At 37.0% G+C, this 16922-nt stretch overlaps 1 protein-coding gene across 3 annotated transcripts; it reads left to right on the plus strand.

Annotated features, from left to right (window-relative positions):
- Nucleotides 1–712: 712 nt before the first annotated feature.
- LOC116246158 (subtilisin-like protease SBT3.4) lies at nt 713–12516 on the plus strand. 3 transcript variants are annotated; one of them, XM_050078139.1, is made up of 3 exons: nt 713–1128; nt 1597–1694; nt 12122–12516. In XM_050078139.1, exons 1-3 carry the CDS (start codon nt 869–871, stop codon nt 12193–12195), a joined length of 432 nt encoding a protein of 143 aa, XP_049934096.1. In that variant the 5' UTR covers nt 713–868; the 3' UTR covers nt 12196–12516. The 3 variants fall into 3 exon arrangements, with proteins under 3 accessions (XP_049934096.1, XP_031473740.1, XP_031473741.1); XM_031617880.2 differs by lacking the exon at nt 12122–12516 and adding an exon at nt 3194–3463 and having other exon boundaries at nt 715–1128; XM_031617881.2 differs by lacking the exon at nt 12122–12516 and adding an exon at nt 5322–5666 and having other exon boundaries at nt 716–1128.
- Nucleotides 12517–16922: the final 4406 nt, after the last annotated feature.

The raw sequence follows: 16922 nt of genomic DNA on the forward strand, positions 1-16922 counted from the left end.
TAATGAATAAATAATCTAAAATGAATCCTGACCTACAATAATGAGAAATTTTGGAAAGTATATCTAAAGATTTATTAATTGAGAAAATATGCCTAAGTTTCAGATATCAGTTAAAACCAGACCTAACCTGCATTGTTGATTAACTATTACTATTTTTTTCAAGTTTATCGTTGAAAAATAATTATAATTTTTTAAGACTCAAGAAAATGATAAAAAAAATGATGAGCGTCTCTAAAATAAGTTAAATGGTTGTTTGGCAGTCGAGCTACGAAATCGTGCCAGGTGGCACGGTGACTTGGCACAATCTAAGCCGTCGATCGGTCACGGAAGACAAACATTTACGGGAAGCTCCCCAGTTTTGGAGGAATACCAAAGACCGGATTGAGATTCGATATTTACAAATCCAAGCAATGTTTAAGAAAATAATTTGTACGTAGCCGTTTTCCCAAACTCCATAAGTGTAACTGTAGCCAGAATTATCTTCTTCATATGGTGCGCCATTTGTAAAATGTTTGAAGTATAGGTAGGTTCTTGTCAAGTCTAAACTTTCAGCGAGGGAAAGAAGAAAAAGAAAAAGAAAAAGAAAAAGAAAAAGAAAAAAGGAAAAGGAAAAGGTCGGTGCGTAAGGAGCGAGCAAAACCGCCATTCCGCATTTGACCGAACCGAACGGAGCGGCCTTCTAAAACGGGGGAGTTTAAAACGTAGAGGAGAAGGCAATTCCTTACTTTGGATGAAAGTTAGATCCTGTTCCACGGCTTCATCTGGAGGAAAAAAACGGAGACTGAGACGAAAACGAAAGAAAGATTTTGTGGGGAGGTGGTAGAATCCAATTTCGTTCTTAAATAAATTCGAGGTGCCAAGAGGGAGGATGGGAAGAAGAAGGAGCGGCTGCATTTCTCCGTCTGTGTTGACTTGCTCCTCGTCGACGCTGTCTGTCGTCCTCTGGAGCGTCGTTGTCCTCTTGGCGGTCATCATGTCTGAGCAGCCGGCGCAGCACCAAGCGGCGAGTTCTCCCACTCCGGAAGAGAAGCCGGCGGTTCACATCGTCTACATGGAGAGACCGCCGGAGGGGGAGGCCGCTGAGCCTGAGGCTTACCACCTCAGGACCCTCGCTTCGGTTCTTGGAAGGTATGCGGTCGTTTGAATCTAATGCCTCCTTCTCCCTCTTCGATGGTCCTTTCTTTCTTCCTTCCTTCCTTCCTTCCTTCCTTCCTTGCTTCCTTCCTTCCTTTCTTTCTTTCTTTCTTTCTTCCTTCCTTCCTTCCTTCCTTCCTTCCTTCCTTCCTTTCTTTGTTTCTTTCGTTCTTTCTTTCTGTCTCTCTTTCGTTCTTTCTTTCTTTCTTTCCTTCTCCCTCTTCGATGGTCCTTTCTTTCTTTCTTTCTTTCTTTCTTTCTTTCGTTCTTTCGTTCTTTCTTTCTGCCTCTCTTTCTTTCTTTCTTTCTTTCTTTCTTTCTTTCTTTCTTTCTTTCGTTCTTTCGTTCTTTCTTTCTTCTTGGATTTCTTTCAATTCTTTCTCAGTTTCTGATCGTTGTTTTTCCCTTTCTGGTACTTTTCTTTTTCTATTCTTTATGTTCTTTTTCCATGAATGAACGCAGTGAAGAGGCCGCGAAGGCTGCTCTTATTTACAGCTACTCAACTGCCGCTAGCGGCTTCTCGGCGAAGCTCACCCCGGAACAAGTCGCGAAGCTCTCGAGTAGGCTCCTCTCTCTCTCTTGTCTTGTTTTTTATTATACGAAAAGATTGACGTGCACCTTCTGGTTTTCTGGTCTGGAATCCTTTTGCTGTATTGGCGTGTTTGCGATTGCCCGATTTCATTAGGAAAAGTAGGTTGGATTACGATTATGACTATTTTCAACCAATTACGAAACTGCCAGACATTCTGACCCTTGATCATTCGCTGGCTAATCTATTATTTTGTTTGTTATCCTGAAAGGTTTCGTTCAGTAGGTTGTCCCATTTGGGGTCACTTGTGTTACTTTTAGTTTCTTGCTTCACTTGGAAGGAATTTTCGGATTCCCCAAATGCTGTTTAGACCATGCGTGTAATTTCCTTATGTTGTCCATAAGGACAAACGTTGTGCACTGACATAGAGTTTGCTGTTTATTTGACCATGTTAGGGAGTAGGCTAGATAAGTTTAGGGATGCAGTATGGTGGACGGGGTTGTAACATCGTTCCAACATCGGTGTTTATGTTAGAGTATAGTTCTTGTTCAATCTTGTTGAAATGTGTATCTTTCTTGTTGACTGTATTATTTCCCTATACCTGATATTTAGTTCTAGGGAAACTTAGAAAATGACTGAACCAAGGATGATGAGAAACTGATTTTCAATTTTATCTGTAGTTGTCAAATGAATGTTCTTGTGATTCTATTGTTGAAGCCTGTAAGGAGGCTCAAATTTCAAGAAATATCATGTATATGTACCGAGAACCATAATCACAGACGTATCTCTCAGGTCCTTTTTTTTTGGGCGATGCTAGTTCTCAGGAAAAACTTGGGCACTTCCAAGTTCCAACAAAAAAAAAAAAATAGACAAGAACAAAATAAACTTGAAACTAAGAAGTAAATGGAAGAAATGTAAACACAGATGACTAAATGATTATGCAAAGATGTTCAAATGCAGATGTTGATGGCCACAATTTTGAGAACCAATATATGTGTAGGCGATGTAAGTAACGATAGAAAAAAAAATGTGTGGTTTATTGATTTAATTCCATGTGAGCTGAATGAGATTTTCATCTTTGAATTCCTGCTGTATCTGAGTGATATTCTTCAAGACTACCGATTCTGGGAGGTGATTTTGACCTAAAGTTTCTAAAGGCATACTATTGTTTCATTTATTAGATGTGATTGTGACGATGGGTGCCTAAGACACGTAGGTAATCTCGTTTGTCGTTGGTGATTTTGAGTTTGTATCAAGCAACATTTTTCTAAATTGAGTTCTTTTCTTGCTTCTTAAAATATACTTCCTGGGTCATATGAGAATTGTCTCCATGTGGTGTCATATGGAGATTTAGCATTTGTAGTTTTATTAGTTGTTTGACCGTGTAAAATTTTCCTCAGCAATATGCTGTTTTCTTTCAGCATTTTTACTTCCTTGTTTGTTTGGCTGATTTTTGTTTCATTCCAAAACTGATATTTTAAAATTGAAAAGTGGTGAGTGATAAATATTTTGCTATTCATCTCTTTGTAGAACAACCAGGGGTTCTGATGGTAGTTCCAGACACCATATATCAACTGCATTCAGGAACTGCAAGTGTGGATTAAAGAGAAACCTATGAAGCTCTATCTCAAAGATGAAGATGCTGAATCAACAACTTATAAGCTAATCTATAAAATAAATGAGTTTGTAATATGCAGTGTGTGACCAGAAAGATTCTCAATAAGGATTGTGGTGTATAATGTATATAAAAGTAAAAACTTTTGGTTGCAGTTTATGATTATGACTTTTTGAGAGGGTAAAGGTTGCATTTGTTGCTTCATAGATGTACATTGTCTGATGATGGTAATTGCTTGGTCAATTACTAGTCTAATACTGTCCAGCATGAGTGAAAGAAGTTCTGCAGTGACTTTTCTGTCAACTCTTCTAGGAATCTGCGTAATTCCAATGAGTTGCCTTTTTTTTTTTTGACCGGAAGCTACCCTTCCCAGCTGTTCCTGGGAAACACTTGATTTTGGTTTATTTCTGTTATCTCCTTTTGGTAAATCCTACACTTGCTCTTCTATGAGTTGCCTAAAGCCCTCAACATTCTAAAACCTTTAAGGGTTTGAGCACACGTGCCATCTAGCTTTTGGGCAATGCTGACCCTTTGTGATGTTGTGAGGGATAAGCAGGTAAGCTAATTCTATCAGAGTGCAAGAGGTGCATAATCATACCGTCTCAAAATTAAGTTGTAGGATAATTTTTATTGGGGCTTCAAGCTTTTTGTGCTTCATCAACATGATGATGAACAACAGAGATTTCTGCATCTGTTCAAAGTAGTTTCCAAGTGCAGATTGCTTATGGACATGGTTTTGGAAGATATTGACTTCTGTTCAATGTCCATCCTGATCTAAAGAGTTGATAAGGAATATTTGTTTCTTGTGGCTGATGAATGAGCTTCAAGATTGTAATGAGGTAATCTCATTATCCACGTGGAAGGAATACTATAAATATTCTGGACACATGTTTAAAAATGATGGTATCTATTGATTGTGATGATTGATGACTTAGTTTCAAGGTTCTAATGGGGAAACTTCATTATCAGTGTGGAAAGGATGCTACAAATGTTCTGGAGAAGGCTCTATTACCTGAATAAATGCTGTGGTTCCCAGACTTCGTAGATATGAGTTTGATTGACTTCCAGTGGAAAGACTTCTTGAATTTTTAACTGTTACGGTACTTGAGGATGTTCCTTGCCTGTTTCAGCTTGGCCTCTCGTGAAAGCTGTTACATTTAACTCTCAGATCTTATACCTGTTGGTATTTGATATTCAGAGCTGCTTGGCTGATTGAGTACCCAAGTCAAGATAGCCTCATGCAGGCTAGGATTTCTGATCTAGATTGTTCTAAGCATTTGTGGAGAGGACTTTTATTTTCCTTTTATATACAGATCTTCTGCCCTTGGTATTCTTTATTAAGAGCTGCTTGACTGATTGCCTGCCCAAGTCACAATAGCGTGATGGCTGCTGGAATTCCCGATTTAGACTGTCCTAACCATTAGCATCAGCTTGTATTTGCTTTCTGAACGCTTTCATTTGCTTTCACATTCTGTTCTTTGTTGGAGGTTGTGATATGTTTTGTACTTGTGTGTGGAGCAAATAGAGTTTCTGTTAATCTTCTTTAGACCTGGTTGAGGTTTATGGTGATCCATTCTGCAACTTGTTCCTTCTTTTATGGTTATGGTATTTCAAAGAATTCATGATGTTTTCCAACAAATGTATGTGCAATTGAGCATGCAAGGCATACAAGGGCATTGCATTGTCAAGTTGCCAGCTGTCACCTGTTAAGGATGATGTTAAGTCATGGTCTGAGCGTTGCCTTCCAAGTTTCCAACACCATCTGCAAAACTATGTATTGGAAACACTAGTACTTCTGAAAGGCGGAGGACATTGCAGAAACCACAAAATGTGCCATTATGTATAACGCCCTTTTCCCAGAGAATTCTTTAAACCGTCAATTGTCGATGCGTGAGGTGCCATTTCAGTTGTTCACGGATTTACAGGTGCTGTTGTTCATATGCAGACATGTTGTTTGTTATATGGTTGTATGTCAATTTGATTGCTGTCCCTGCAATGTTGATTTCTTTCCTATGCGCTCATAAGTTTTTCATGTTTTGACAGAGGAACCTGGAGTTCTTCATGTGGCTCCGAGCATGACACACAAGCTTCATTCAGGAACTGGTGGTGCGCGTTGATATATCCCTGCTACTGAAGACCATATGTTGGTGTCTTCGTCACTGTGAAGATCACCTAGATTCTTGTCATGAAACGTCTTAACTGTCCATTTTTGAAAGGCTGTCTGAATTTCGTGAACTTTATTTTATCGGCACTCACTGTACTCCGTTCTGTTAAGTACCTAATTATGTCTCATGCTGTGAAGCCCTAGTGAGTGCATCTTTTCAGCTGATTGTAGTTATGATATATTCACTAGTATAATGCACGGACAGCGGCACATTCGACTCAAAAGTGGAATGTTTTTTTTGTAAACATAAGATGCTGCAACACAGTTTTTGTTTATTGGTTTTCTTGGCTATGGTTTATTTAGTATTGGAAAAATGATTAAGAAAAACAGTAAAAAATATTTTAAAATATGACATTTACAACAGTAAACATCCTTATGTAGGCATAAACATCCTTATGTAGACATTCCATGATGCTATAAGATATATGACTTATAAACTTGGGAAGAGAATTTTGCTATACCTTGGGAAATGTGATTTTTGGATGAGGAGAAAAAATTCACTGTAAATCGAAGGGGGTGAAAGAGTCGAGAATCTTATAAGGAGAAAATTTTCACTACCGAAAAATTTTATGATCTTTTGCAAATACAGGGTGAACATTTTCCTTGGTAAATAATCACCTTGTTTGATTGTTTTGCAAGGGTTCATTTCGAAACGACAGATGGAGATGCCCTTCATCTTGTTCGGTTGTTGCTTAAAGCTCCCACCTTGAAGCTGTAGGTGAATCTCCCCTTCGTCTGCGTAACGGTGTATTTGATACTGCGTACCTTACCACCCTCTCTCCTTGTATCCTCCACTGGTATGACAAATTTACTCAACCTTTGACAAAAACTGACTGTCCCACCCGACAATGATAATTTTCCCACTAGACAACGTAAATACGACGTCCAGTCCATCACACCTTTGTCTTGTTTGTTTGTCTTGTTAGTAGTGTTTTTTGTCCAAAGCAACCGTCTTTTTGTATACTGTGTGTTCAATTTTGTCTTTCATGAACAAGACTGCACTATAAAGTGCTTACACAAGGCAATAACAGTTTTGTGCATAAATGGGGTGATCTATCAACACTTGGGCTATTGTTTGATAATCGTTCTTTTGTTTAGTGAAAATAAACACAAAAAATGAGTTGATTTGTCCTATCTACATGCATTTGAAGCGCAAGGAGTTTGCCAAGTTTACAACAGATCTTCCAACTATTATTACAACAATATTGATGTTGGATCCTTTAGGTACTCTTATTGGACACTTGTGGAAGTTACAAATGATGAACCTATAGTATTCATCTTTTGGATTTTATGTTTTATAAGGTTTTGATGGACAATGATGTTTTGAACGGACCACAAGCTAAAAGATCGCTTACTAAAAAAATGTTACAAAAGAGTATAAGAGTGTCAGTGATGTGACATCTAGTGAGAAAAATGTCTATAAAAGTTATGTAGCTGAATGGACCCATGAAAAGCACAGTCATTAACAAAGATGATTTTACTTATGTTGTTCTTTTGTAAGAAAAACCACAACAAATGCCACAAAAAGTTGTAAAAAAGTCATTAGCACATGCTTTTACTTATAGAAAAGCAACATTAGTAATACTTTCAAGCAAGACAGATGTTGTTCCATTCTATCAGGTATGATTCTTCAAGAGTGATTTAAGTGGCTCAATGAAAAGTGTATGGTTCACTTTCTAGGAATGTCAGTTAGCCTGCTGGGAAACTTTTCTTTGCTTTCTTAATTTGCCAAGAAGAAAGAGGTAGAGATTGTTCTAGTTCAGAGGCTTTTTTAGACTTAAAAGCATGTTTTCAGGTTTAACGTCTCTATGTCTAACCCCTTGACAATGCATGTACTCCTCGCAAAATCTCAAAGAGCAATTGCTATTATTTCTTAATGAGAAAGGTGCCCAGGCTTAAATTTGTGGAGGTTTGCCTTTAAAGATCCACCAAATAGGTTTCAGTGATGAGGCAAAAAACTAATGGCTTTCTACATGCCCTTAGTCTCTGAAATAGAGAACGAACTCATAATAACGGATCCATGGACCTTGTGGACATCATAATGGGATACCTTTTTAGTCAAGATATAATAGCAATTGCTCTTGACGACATTGCTGAAGTACTTGCATTGTCAAGTGTTTAGACATAGAGGCCTTAAACTTGAAAACATGTTTTTTGGTAAGTTTCAGAATTAGAACAGCCTCTATCTTTTTCCTTTTGGCAAATTAAGATAGGAAAGAAAAGTTTCTTTAGTCTTGTTCTAAAGTATTACAAATGCCTTCCGTTACTAAAAGCATGTGCTAATGATGTGCCTTTTTTTTGGTCTTTTCTTACAAGAAAACAACATCAACAAAAGCCATTTTCACTGATGAGTGTGCTTTTCGTTCGTGCATTCAGATACATATTTTTACTGACATTTTTCTTGGCACTAGGGGTCACATCATCGACACTGTTATACTCTTTCGTAAACATTTTTTTTTAGGTATGTGTTCTTTCAGTTTGTGGTCCACTCAAAACATCCTTGTCCAGCAAAACCTTCTAAAGCATTGAATCCAAAAAATGAGTATTACAGGTTTCTCATCTATAACTCCCACAAGTATCCAACATGAGTACTTGAAGTATCCAATATCAATATTCTTGTAGTAAGATCTGTTGTAAACTTGGCAAACTCCTTGCTCTTCAAATGTATGTAGATAGGACAAATCAACACATCTTTTTGTGGTTATTTTCACTAAGCAACGGAACGATTATCAAACTATAGGTCAGGTGTTTGATGGACCCCGTTTGCGCACAAAACTATTATTTTTTCATATAAAAGCAACTACAATAAAAGATAACTATGTTTTCTATAAAATTAGGAAATATGTTGCTATTTCTTGACAAATGTGGGTAAGATAATATCCAATTGCTAATCTCTAGGGAAAGTATATCAGTTTTGTCTTCTACATGCACTTTATTGTGCATATTCTTTAGTTTTATCATTGTTGACCAGATTTTTTTTTTTTTATTAAATGGCATGGGCAAATAACTATTCTATACCTATAAAAGATATTTTGTCTACAAACAAAGTTACAAAAAATGCTTGTGGAAAGGAAAAGACATGGAATCTACCTAATTCTAATAAAAATTGAAGTATCATCCAGTTTTATAGTGTCGTCAAAATGACATATGCATTCAACTCTTGAGCTCACTAAAGGTCTTAAATTTGTTACAAGGAAATATTTGTCGGTCTCTTTTTTAGATGTTTCTTCTAATACTTTAGTTACAAAAATGAATAATAATGTTTATTTATGAAAAACAGTTATATGCTTTAGGTGTTGTATGAATATCTAAATATGGTTGTTTAGAAAATTGTTATTTGAACCCTTTCTATGACACTTCTTCCGAGATTAGCATAATATTTCTAAAGAATGCTGCTTTTTAGAATTTTCCAGGCCTATCCTTTTCATTTTAACAATTGAAACAAGTTCTGAAAAGATGGTTTCGTTTCAACTAAATCTAGCGAGAGAGAGAGAGAGAGAGAGAGAGTAGTACACTGCAATGGCAGCTACTGAAAGAGAGAGAGAGAGAGTACACTGCAATGATAGATAGGGGAAGCCCCTAGCCTGTTTGAGAAGGAAACCCTTCACTGATGTGTGAAAAGACAGAAAGAGGGAGGGAGGAGAAGAAGAAAACGTAGACCGAGGAAGATCAGAGAAGGTAGCAGGAGAGGAATGTCTCCTGATAGAGAAGGTCGCCGGAGCTCAGGGGCTGAGGCAGGGGCTATGGCCTCCCTCAGATTTTTAAAAATTCAAAAATTTACATGTAATAAAAGGGTTAGTATTCGGGGAATCTATCCAAATGCATCTCCGATGCAGAAAAAACACCTTAGTAAAATAAGGCGATCTCTGATGTCATTTTGTGCATTGCAGATGGTTTATGTAACAATGAATTGAATTAAACTGATTTGTCAACGAGTTGATACGAAGGGACCGATTCAAGCTCATTTTGAGAATATCGGTTGATAGTTGATACAATCTTCACTTCTCTTTTATATCTGATCATTCAATGAAGAAAGAGATGCATTAAAGTTAGATTACCTGAAGAAGTTCATATATGCCGTGCATTTCTATTTCTCTTCACTAAGGAACATTCCAAGCAACAGAGACAGATACATAGAGAGAGAGAGAGAGAGAGAGAGAGAGAGAGAGAGAGAGAGAGAGAGTACTACCAAGATATTACAGTATCCGCTTCCTTTCTTAGTTGAGACAACTCATTTTTTGCTCATTTATATTTTAAATTTGTGTCAGTCCATATAACCCATGATCAGAAATGAACACGTAATTTCAAGATTATCCTGTGCTTATATAATCTCATGATCGTTACATTATGCTTGCAAGCTCAATCTCTAACTTGAGAAGAGTTTAAGGTTGGCTACTTTTTTTATGGGCGATGTGTAGGCAGTTGTCCACCTTAGAAACTTGTTATTTTTATATCATGGGCAATTTTTCTCATTTACATATTGGTATACTTTAAAAAAATTAAAATTTGATATGCAGTACCCTTTAACAGAATTTCTGGTTCTGTCCCTCGTTCCCAAGGCAAACCTCAACTAGGTATGTTAATTTTATTAGTCAATAACTTGGGCTTGACTTGTGACGAGTAAACAAGCAAATTAAAGGACTCTAGTTGAACATGCCTTGTTCAGTTCCTTTAAGCTTTGTCAACAGTTCTAAAGCCTGACCTAATTAGAGGTCGTTTGACAGTAAGAACTAATTAGAGATAGTTTGACAGTAAGAACATTTCATGAGTATTACTCCATGAATTTGTCTGAATCTTTAAATCAAATTCGTGAAACGGTGACAAAATGTTCCTGCCACATAACCCAATAAAAAGACAGGTGTGATCCTTTTGACGCTATCTTCATGCCTTGTTAATTCCTCAGGCCATCAGGTCGCATATTCATGCGTCCGTTTAGAAAAGCAACTTTCCACTAATCAAAGCTGTTTACTTTTTCTTCTTGTTCAATTTAAGGGCATTTTGCTTTTTGGCATTTTCTATTTAACTTAATCTGTTTTGATGACGATCCACGTGTTTGTCTGTCCGTCCATTGAACGGGCATTGATGAATCCTACACTTGCTCTTCTATGAGTTGCCTAAAGCCCTAAACATTCTAAACCCCTCAAGGGTTTGAGCGCTTTTGGGCAATGCTGACCTTTTGTGATGTTGTGAGGGATAAGCAGGTAAGCTAATTCTGTCGTAGTGCAAAAGGTGCGTAACCATATCGTCTCAAAATTAAGTTGTAGGATCATTTTTATTGGGGCTTCAAGCTTTTTGTGCTTGGTCAACATGATGATGAACAACAGAGATTTCTGCTTCTGTTCAAAGGAGTTTCCGAAGTGCAGATTGCTTATGGACAAGGTTTTGGAAGATATAAACTTCTGTTCAATGTCCATCCTCATCTAAAGAGTTGATATCCTATATTTGTTTCTTGTGGCCGATGATTCAGCTTCAAGATTGTAATGAGGTAATCTCATGATCCACGTGGAAGGAATACTATAAATGTTGTGGACACATGTTTAAAACTGATGGTATCTATTGATTGTGATGACTGATGATTTAGTTTCAAGGTTCTAATGGGGGAACATCATTATTAGTGTGGAAAGGATGCTACAAATGTTCTGGAGAAGGCTCTATTAATCTCAATAAATGCAGTGGTTTCCAGACTTCGTACAGATGAGTTTGACTGAATTCCGGTGGAAAGACTTCTTGAATCTTTACTGAGGTTGACTGTTACAGTACTTGAGGATGTTCCTTGCCTGTTTCAGCTTGGCCTCTCGTAAAAGCTGTTACATTTGACTCTCAGATCTTATACCCGTTGGTATTTGGTATTCAGAGCTGCTTGGCTGATTGAATACCCAAGTCAAGATAGCCTCATTCGGGCTAGGATTTCTGATCTAGATTGTCCTAACCAATTGTGGGGAGGACTTTTATTTTCCTTTTATATACAGATCTTCTGCCCTTGGTATTCTTTATTAAGAGCTGCTTGACTGATAGCCTGTTGGCTGCTGGAATTCCCCTTCTAGATTGTCCTAACCATTAGCATCAGCTTGTATTTGCTTTCTGAACACTTTCATTTGCTTTCACATTCTGTTCTTTGTTGGAGGATGTGATATATTTTGTACTTCTGTGTGGAGCAAGTAGAGTTTCTTTTATCTTCTTTAGACCTGGTTGAGGTTTATGGTGGTCCATTCTGCAGATTGTTCTTTTTTTTATGGTTATGGTATTTCAAAGAATTCATGATATTTTGCAACAAATGTATGAGCAATTGAGCATGCAAGGCACATGAGGGCATTGCACTGTCAAGTTGCCAGTTGCCACCTGTTAAGGATGATGTTAAGTCATGGTTTGAGTGTTGCCTTCCAAGTTTCTAACACCATCTGCAAAACTATGTATTGGCAACACTAGTACTTCTGAAAGGCGGACGACAGCGCAGAAACCACAAAACGTGCCATTATCTATAACTCCCTTTTCCCAGCGAATTCTTTAAACCGTCATTTGTCTATGCCTGAGGTGGCATTTCAGTTGTTCACGGATTTACAGGTGCTGTTGTTCATATGTAGACATATTGTTTGTTATATGGTTGTATGTCAATTTGATTGCTGTCCCTGCAAAGTTGATTTCTTTCCTATGCGCTCATAAGTTTTTCATGTTTTGACAGAGGAACCTGGAGTTCTTCATGTGGCTCCGTGCATGACACACAAGCTTCATTCAGGAACTGGTGGTGCGCATTGATATATCCTTTCTACTGAAGACCACATGTTCGTGTCTTCGTCACTGTGAAGATCACCTAGATTCTTGTCATGAAACGTCTTAACTGTTCATTTTTTGAAAGGTTATCTGGATTTCGTGAACTTTGTTTTACCGGCACTCACTGTACTCCATTCCGTAAGTACCTAACTTTGTCTCAGGCTGTGAAGCCCTAGTGAGTGCATCTTTTCAGCGAATTGTAGTTATGATGTATTCACTAGTATAATGCACGGACAGCGGCACATTCGACTCAAAAGTGGAATGTTTTTTTGTAAACATAAGATGCTGCAACACAGTTTTTGTTTATAGGTTTTCTTGGCTATGGTTTATTTAGTATTGGAAAAATGATTAAGAAAAACAGTAAAAAATATTTTAAAATATGACATTTACAACAGTAAACATCCTTATGTAGGCATAAACATCCTTAAGTAGACATTCCATGATGCTGTAAGATATATGACTTATAAACTTGGGAAGAGAATTTTGCTATACCTTGGGAAATGTGATTTTTGGATGAGGAGAAAAAATTCACTGTAAATCCTATTTATTTGTAGCTAGGAATGGGGAGAAAGGGTCGAGAATCTTATAAGGAGAAAATTTTCACTATCGAAAAATTTCATTATCTTTTACAAATACAAAGTGAACATTTTCCTTGGTAAATAATCACTTTGTTTGATTGTTTTGCAAGGGTTCACTTCGAAACGACAGATGAAGATGCCCTTCATGTTGTCTGGTTGTTGCTTAAAGCTCCCACTTTGAAGCTACAGGTGAATCTCCCCTTAGTCTGTGTAACGGTGTATTTGATACTGCGTACCTCACCACCCTCTCTCCTTGCACCTCCGCTGGTTTGACAAATTTACTGAACCGTCGACTAAAGCTGACTTCGATCAGGTGTTTTTTTTTTTTTTTTATCTTATAGTCTATGAATCTAAATGCTTTTGAAAGATAATGTTTAAATCTGAGATTGAACTGAAACTAATTACATTAAGTTGGTGTAAGTTGGATTTGGAACAAGTTAGATTCAACTAGAGTCTGAACTGTTTTATATCCTTGTATGTTGTTGCCTGTTGGAGGGTTGAAGAAACCTGAGAGGAGGGGCCCATGATATGTTTGAGGAGCAAATTTTGAAAATTAGTAGGAAGTTTTGAAAAATGATGCTTTCTCTTTTCCCTGATAGGCTGAAAATGCTCTCACCACTTAAAAGTACAAAAATTTGAGTTTTCATATTAGAGAACTCATGACTTATTTTATTACGTAAGAATGTGGGCATGGCATATAAAACAAATAAAGCAGTAAGCAACGTGATAAACATCACAGTAAGCAGTTCTCTGGACATTGCAGTTATATGAACGTTGGCTTGGGTTCAGACTCAATTGACTACCTTCACTCTAATGTTGTATGATCTTAGAAGTCCTTTTGATAATTGTCCCACCAGACAACGTAGATAGGACGTCCTGTCCATCACACCTTTGTTTTGTCTGTCTTGTTAGTGAGAAAAATTTTAATAAAAGTTATGTTGCTGAATGGACCCATGAAATGCACTCTCATTAGCAATGGTGATTTTACTTATGTTGTTCTTTTATAAGAAAAACCACAACAAATGCCACAAAAAGATGTAAAAATGTCATTAGCACATGCTTTTACTTACAGAAAAGCAACATTAGTAATACTTTCAAGCAAGACAGATGTTGTTTCATTCTATTAGGCATGATTCTTCAAGAGTGATTTAAGTGGCTCAATGAAAAGTGTATGGTTAATTTTCTAGGAATGTCAGCTAGGCTGTTGGGAAACTTTTTTTTTTTGCTTTCTTCATTTGCCAAGAAGAAAGAGGTAGAGATTGTTCTAGTTCAGAGGCTTTCTTAGACCTAAAAGCATGCTTTTAGGTTTAAGGTCTCTATGTTTAACCCCTTGGCAATGCATGTACTCCATTCCTTGCAGAATCTCAAGAGCAATTGCTATTATTTCTTAATGAGAAAGGTGCCCAGGCTTAAATCTGTGGAGGTATGCCTTTAAAGATCCCACACTTAATTTGTAGAGGTATGCCTTTAAAGATCCACCAGGTATGTTTCAGTGATGAGGCAGAAAACTAGTGGCTTTTTACATGCCCTTACCAGCTGAAATAGAGAATGAACTGATCCATGAACCTTGTGGACACCATGATGGGATACCTTTTTCATCAAGAGATAATAGCAATTGCTTTAGACATTGCTGAAGTACTTGCATTATCTAAGTGTTTAGACACAGGGACCTTAAACCAGAAAACATGCTTTTAGGTAAGCCGCAGAATTAGAACAACCTCTATCTTTTTCTTTCTTTTTGGCAAATTAAGAAAGCAAAGAAAAATTTCCCAAACCATACATTTTTTCTTGAGCCACTTAAAGCACTCTGAACTATGCTTGATAGAATGAAAAACCATTAGTCTTGCTCGAAAATTTTACTAATGCCTTCCGTTACAAAAAACCAGAAAACAAGATTTGTTGTAATCTTGGCAAACTCCTTGCGCTTCAAATGTATGTAAATAGGACAAATCAACACACTTTTTGTGTTTATTTTCACTAAGCAAAGGAACGATTATCAAACTATAGCTCAGGTGTTTGATAGATCACCCCATTTGCGCACACAACTATTATTGCTTCATATAAAAGCAACTACAAGAAAAGATAACTATGTTTTCTATAAAATTAGGAAATATGTTGCCATTTCATGCCAAATGTGGGTTAGATAATATCCAATCGCTAATCTCCAGGGAAATTTTATCAGCTTTGTCTTCTACAAGCACTTTATTGTGCAGATTCTTTAGTTTTGTCATTGTTGAACAGAAAAATTTTCTTAAAGGGCAAGGATAAATAACTATTGTACACCTATGAAAGATATTTTGTCTACAAACAAAGTTACAAAAAAACGCCTGTGGATAGGAGAAGACATAGAATCTACCTAATTCTAATAAAGGTTGAATATCATCCAGTTTTAAAGGTTGTCTTCTCCGGGAGAAATTTTTCTCCATTGGTAGGGTCCAACTCTTGAGCTCATCTCAAAGGTCTTAAATTTGTTACAAGGAAATATTTGTCGGTTTAGATCTTTTTTCTCATACCTCTGTTACAAAAATGCATAATAATGTTTATTTATGAAATTCAGATATATGCTTTATCTGTTGCATGAAGATCTACATATGGTTGTTTAGAAGTTATTACTTGAACCCTTTCTATATAACACTTCTTCCGAGATTGGCATAATATTTCTAAGGGATGCTGCTTTTTAGAATTTTCCAGGCCTATCCTTTTCATTTTAACAATGTGAAACAAATTCTGAAAAGATGCATTAGTTTCAACTAAATCTAGAGAGAGAGAGAGAGAGAGAGGAGGAGTCACTGCAATGGTAGCTAGGGGAAACCCCTAGCCTGTTTGAGAAGGAAACCCTCCACTGATGTGTGAAAAAGAAAGAGAGAGAGAGAGGGAGAAGAAGAAGAAGAGAGCGTAGACCGAAGAAGGTCAAGCATCTTCAATACAGAAACACACCTTAGAAAAATATGGCAATCTCTGACGCCATTTTGTGCATTGCGGATGGTTTATGTAACAATGAATTGAATTAAATTGATTTGTCCCCAAGTTGATACGAAGGGACCGATTCAAGCTCATTTTGAGAATATCGGTTGATACAATCTTCACTTCTCTTTTATATGTGAACATTCAATGAGGAAAGAGATGCATTGAAGCTTAGATTATCTGAACAAGTTCATATATGCCTTGCATTTCTATTTCTCTCTTCATTAAGCAACATTCCAAGCAATAGAGAGAGAGAGAGAGACAGAGAACCACCAAGCAACTTTCCACTATTCAAAACTGTTTACTTTTTCTTCTTCATTCAATTTGAGGTATTTTGCTTTTTGGCATTTTCTATTTAACTTAATCTGTCTTGATGACTATCCGCGTGTTTGTCCATCTGTCCTTTGAACGGGTATTGTGCCCTTAGACCATTATGTCCGGGTGTGCTCGTCTGTATGTCAAACAAGCATTGCCCTTTTATTGGATGTGAACGACCATATTTGAATTGGATATATACTTTATTATATCATTTTTTTGGATATCGAATATTATATCTGAATTTCTAATATTATATCCAAAATTCAAAATTTAATCTAATCCGATTTTTAGATTAACATATGAATCTGAATCTGGCTTTTGAACCGGATCCAAACTATGTTATGGAATATAGACATTGAGCTTATCTAAGATTATATCTGATTCAAATTCGAAACCAATCTACTTAAAACTGAATTTGAATCCAATTATATTAGAATCTAATTCGAATTCTAATCGGGTGCCAAACTTTTTTTTTCTCATATCTTGAATAAATATGCATGCAGTTCATCTAAATCGAATTTATGCCATTATGTCATTAAGCTTTAAATATTTGTCAACGGGAGTAGGTTTTAAGTAGAATTAGGAAGCTTAGACCGTTCACGTTCACGCACCCGTTTGTCAAGCAACGAACGTCGACCGGCTCACTTGGACCGTTTTGTCCATGCGTTCGCTTATCAAACAGGCACGTCCTCCCTCCACTCCTCTAGGCCTCAGCACAATTCAATAATCCGTAGCTGTAAAAAAGAAGGCGTCTGAAGTGTTACGTTTTGGGTGAGCAAGGGGTATTAATTTCACCGTTGAAAAAGGCTCGAAGGCCCTCCCATTCTTCCTGCTTCCGGAGTCCTGAGCTGT

This window comes from Nymphaea colorata, chromosome 1 (assembly GCF_008831285.2).
Source record: "Nymphaea colorata isolate Beijing-Zhang1983 chromosome 1, ASM883128v2, whole genome shotgun sequence".
Taxonomy (NCBI): Eukaryota; Viridiplantae; Streptophyta; class Magnoliopsida; order Nymphaeales; family Nymphaeaceae; genus Nymphaea; species Nymphaea colorata.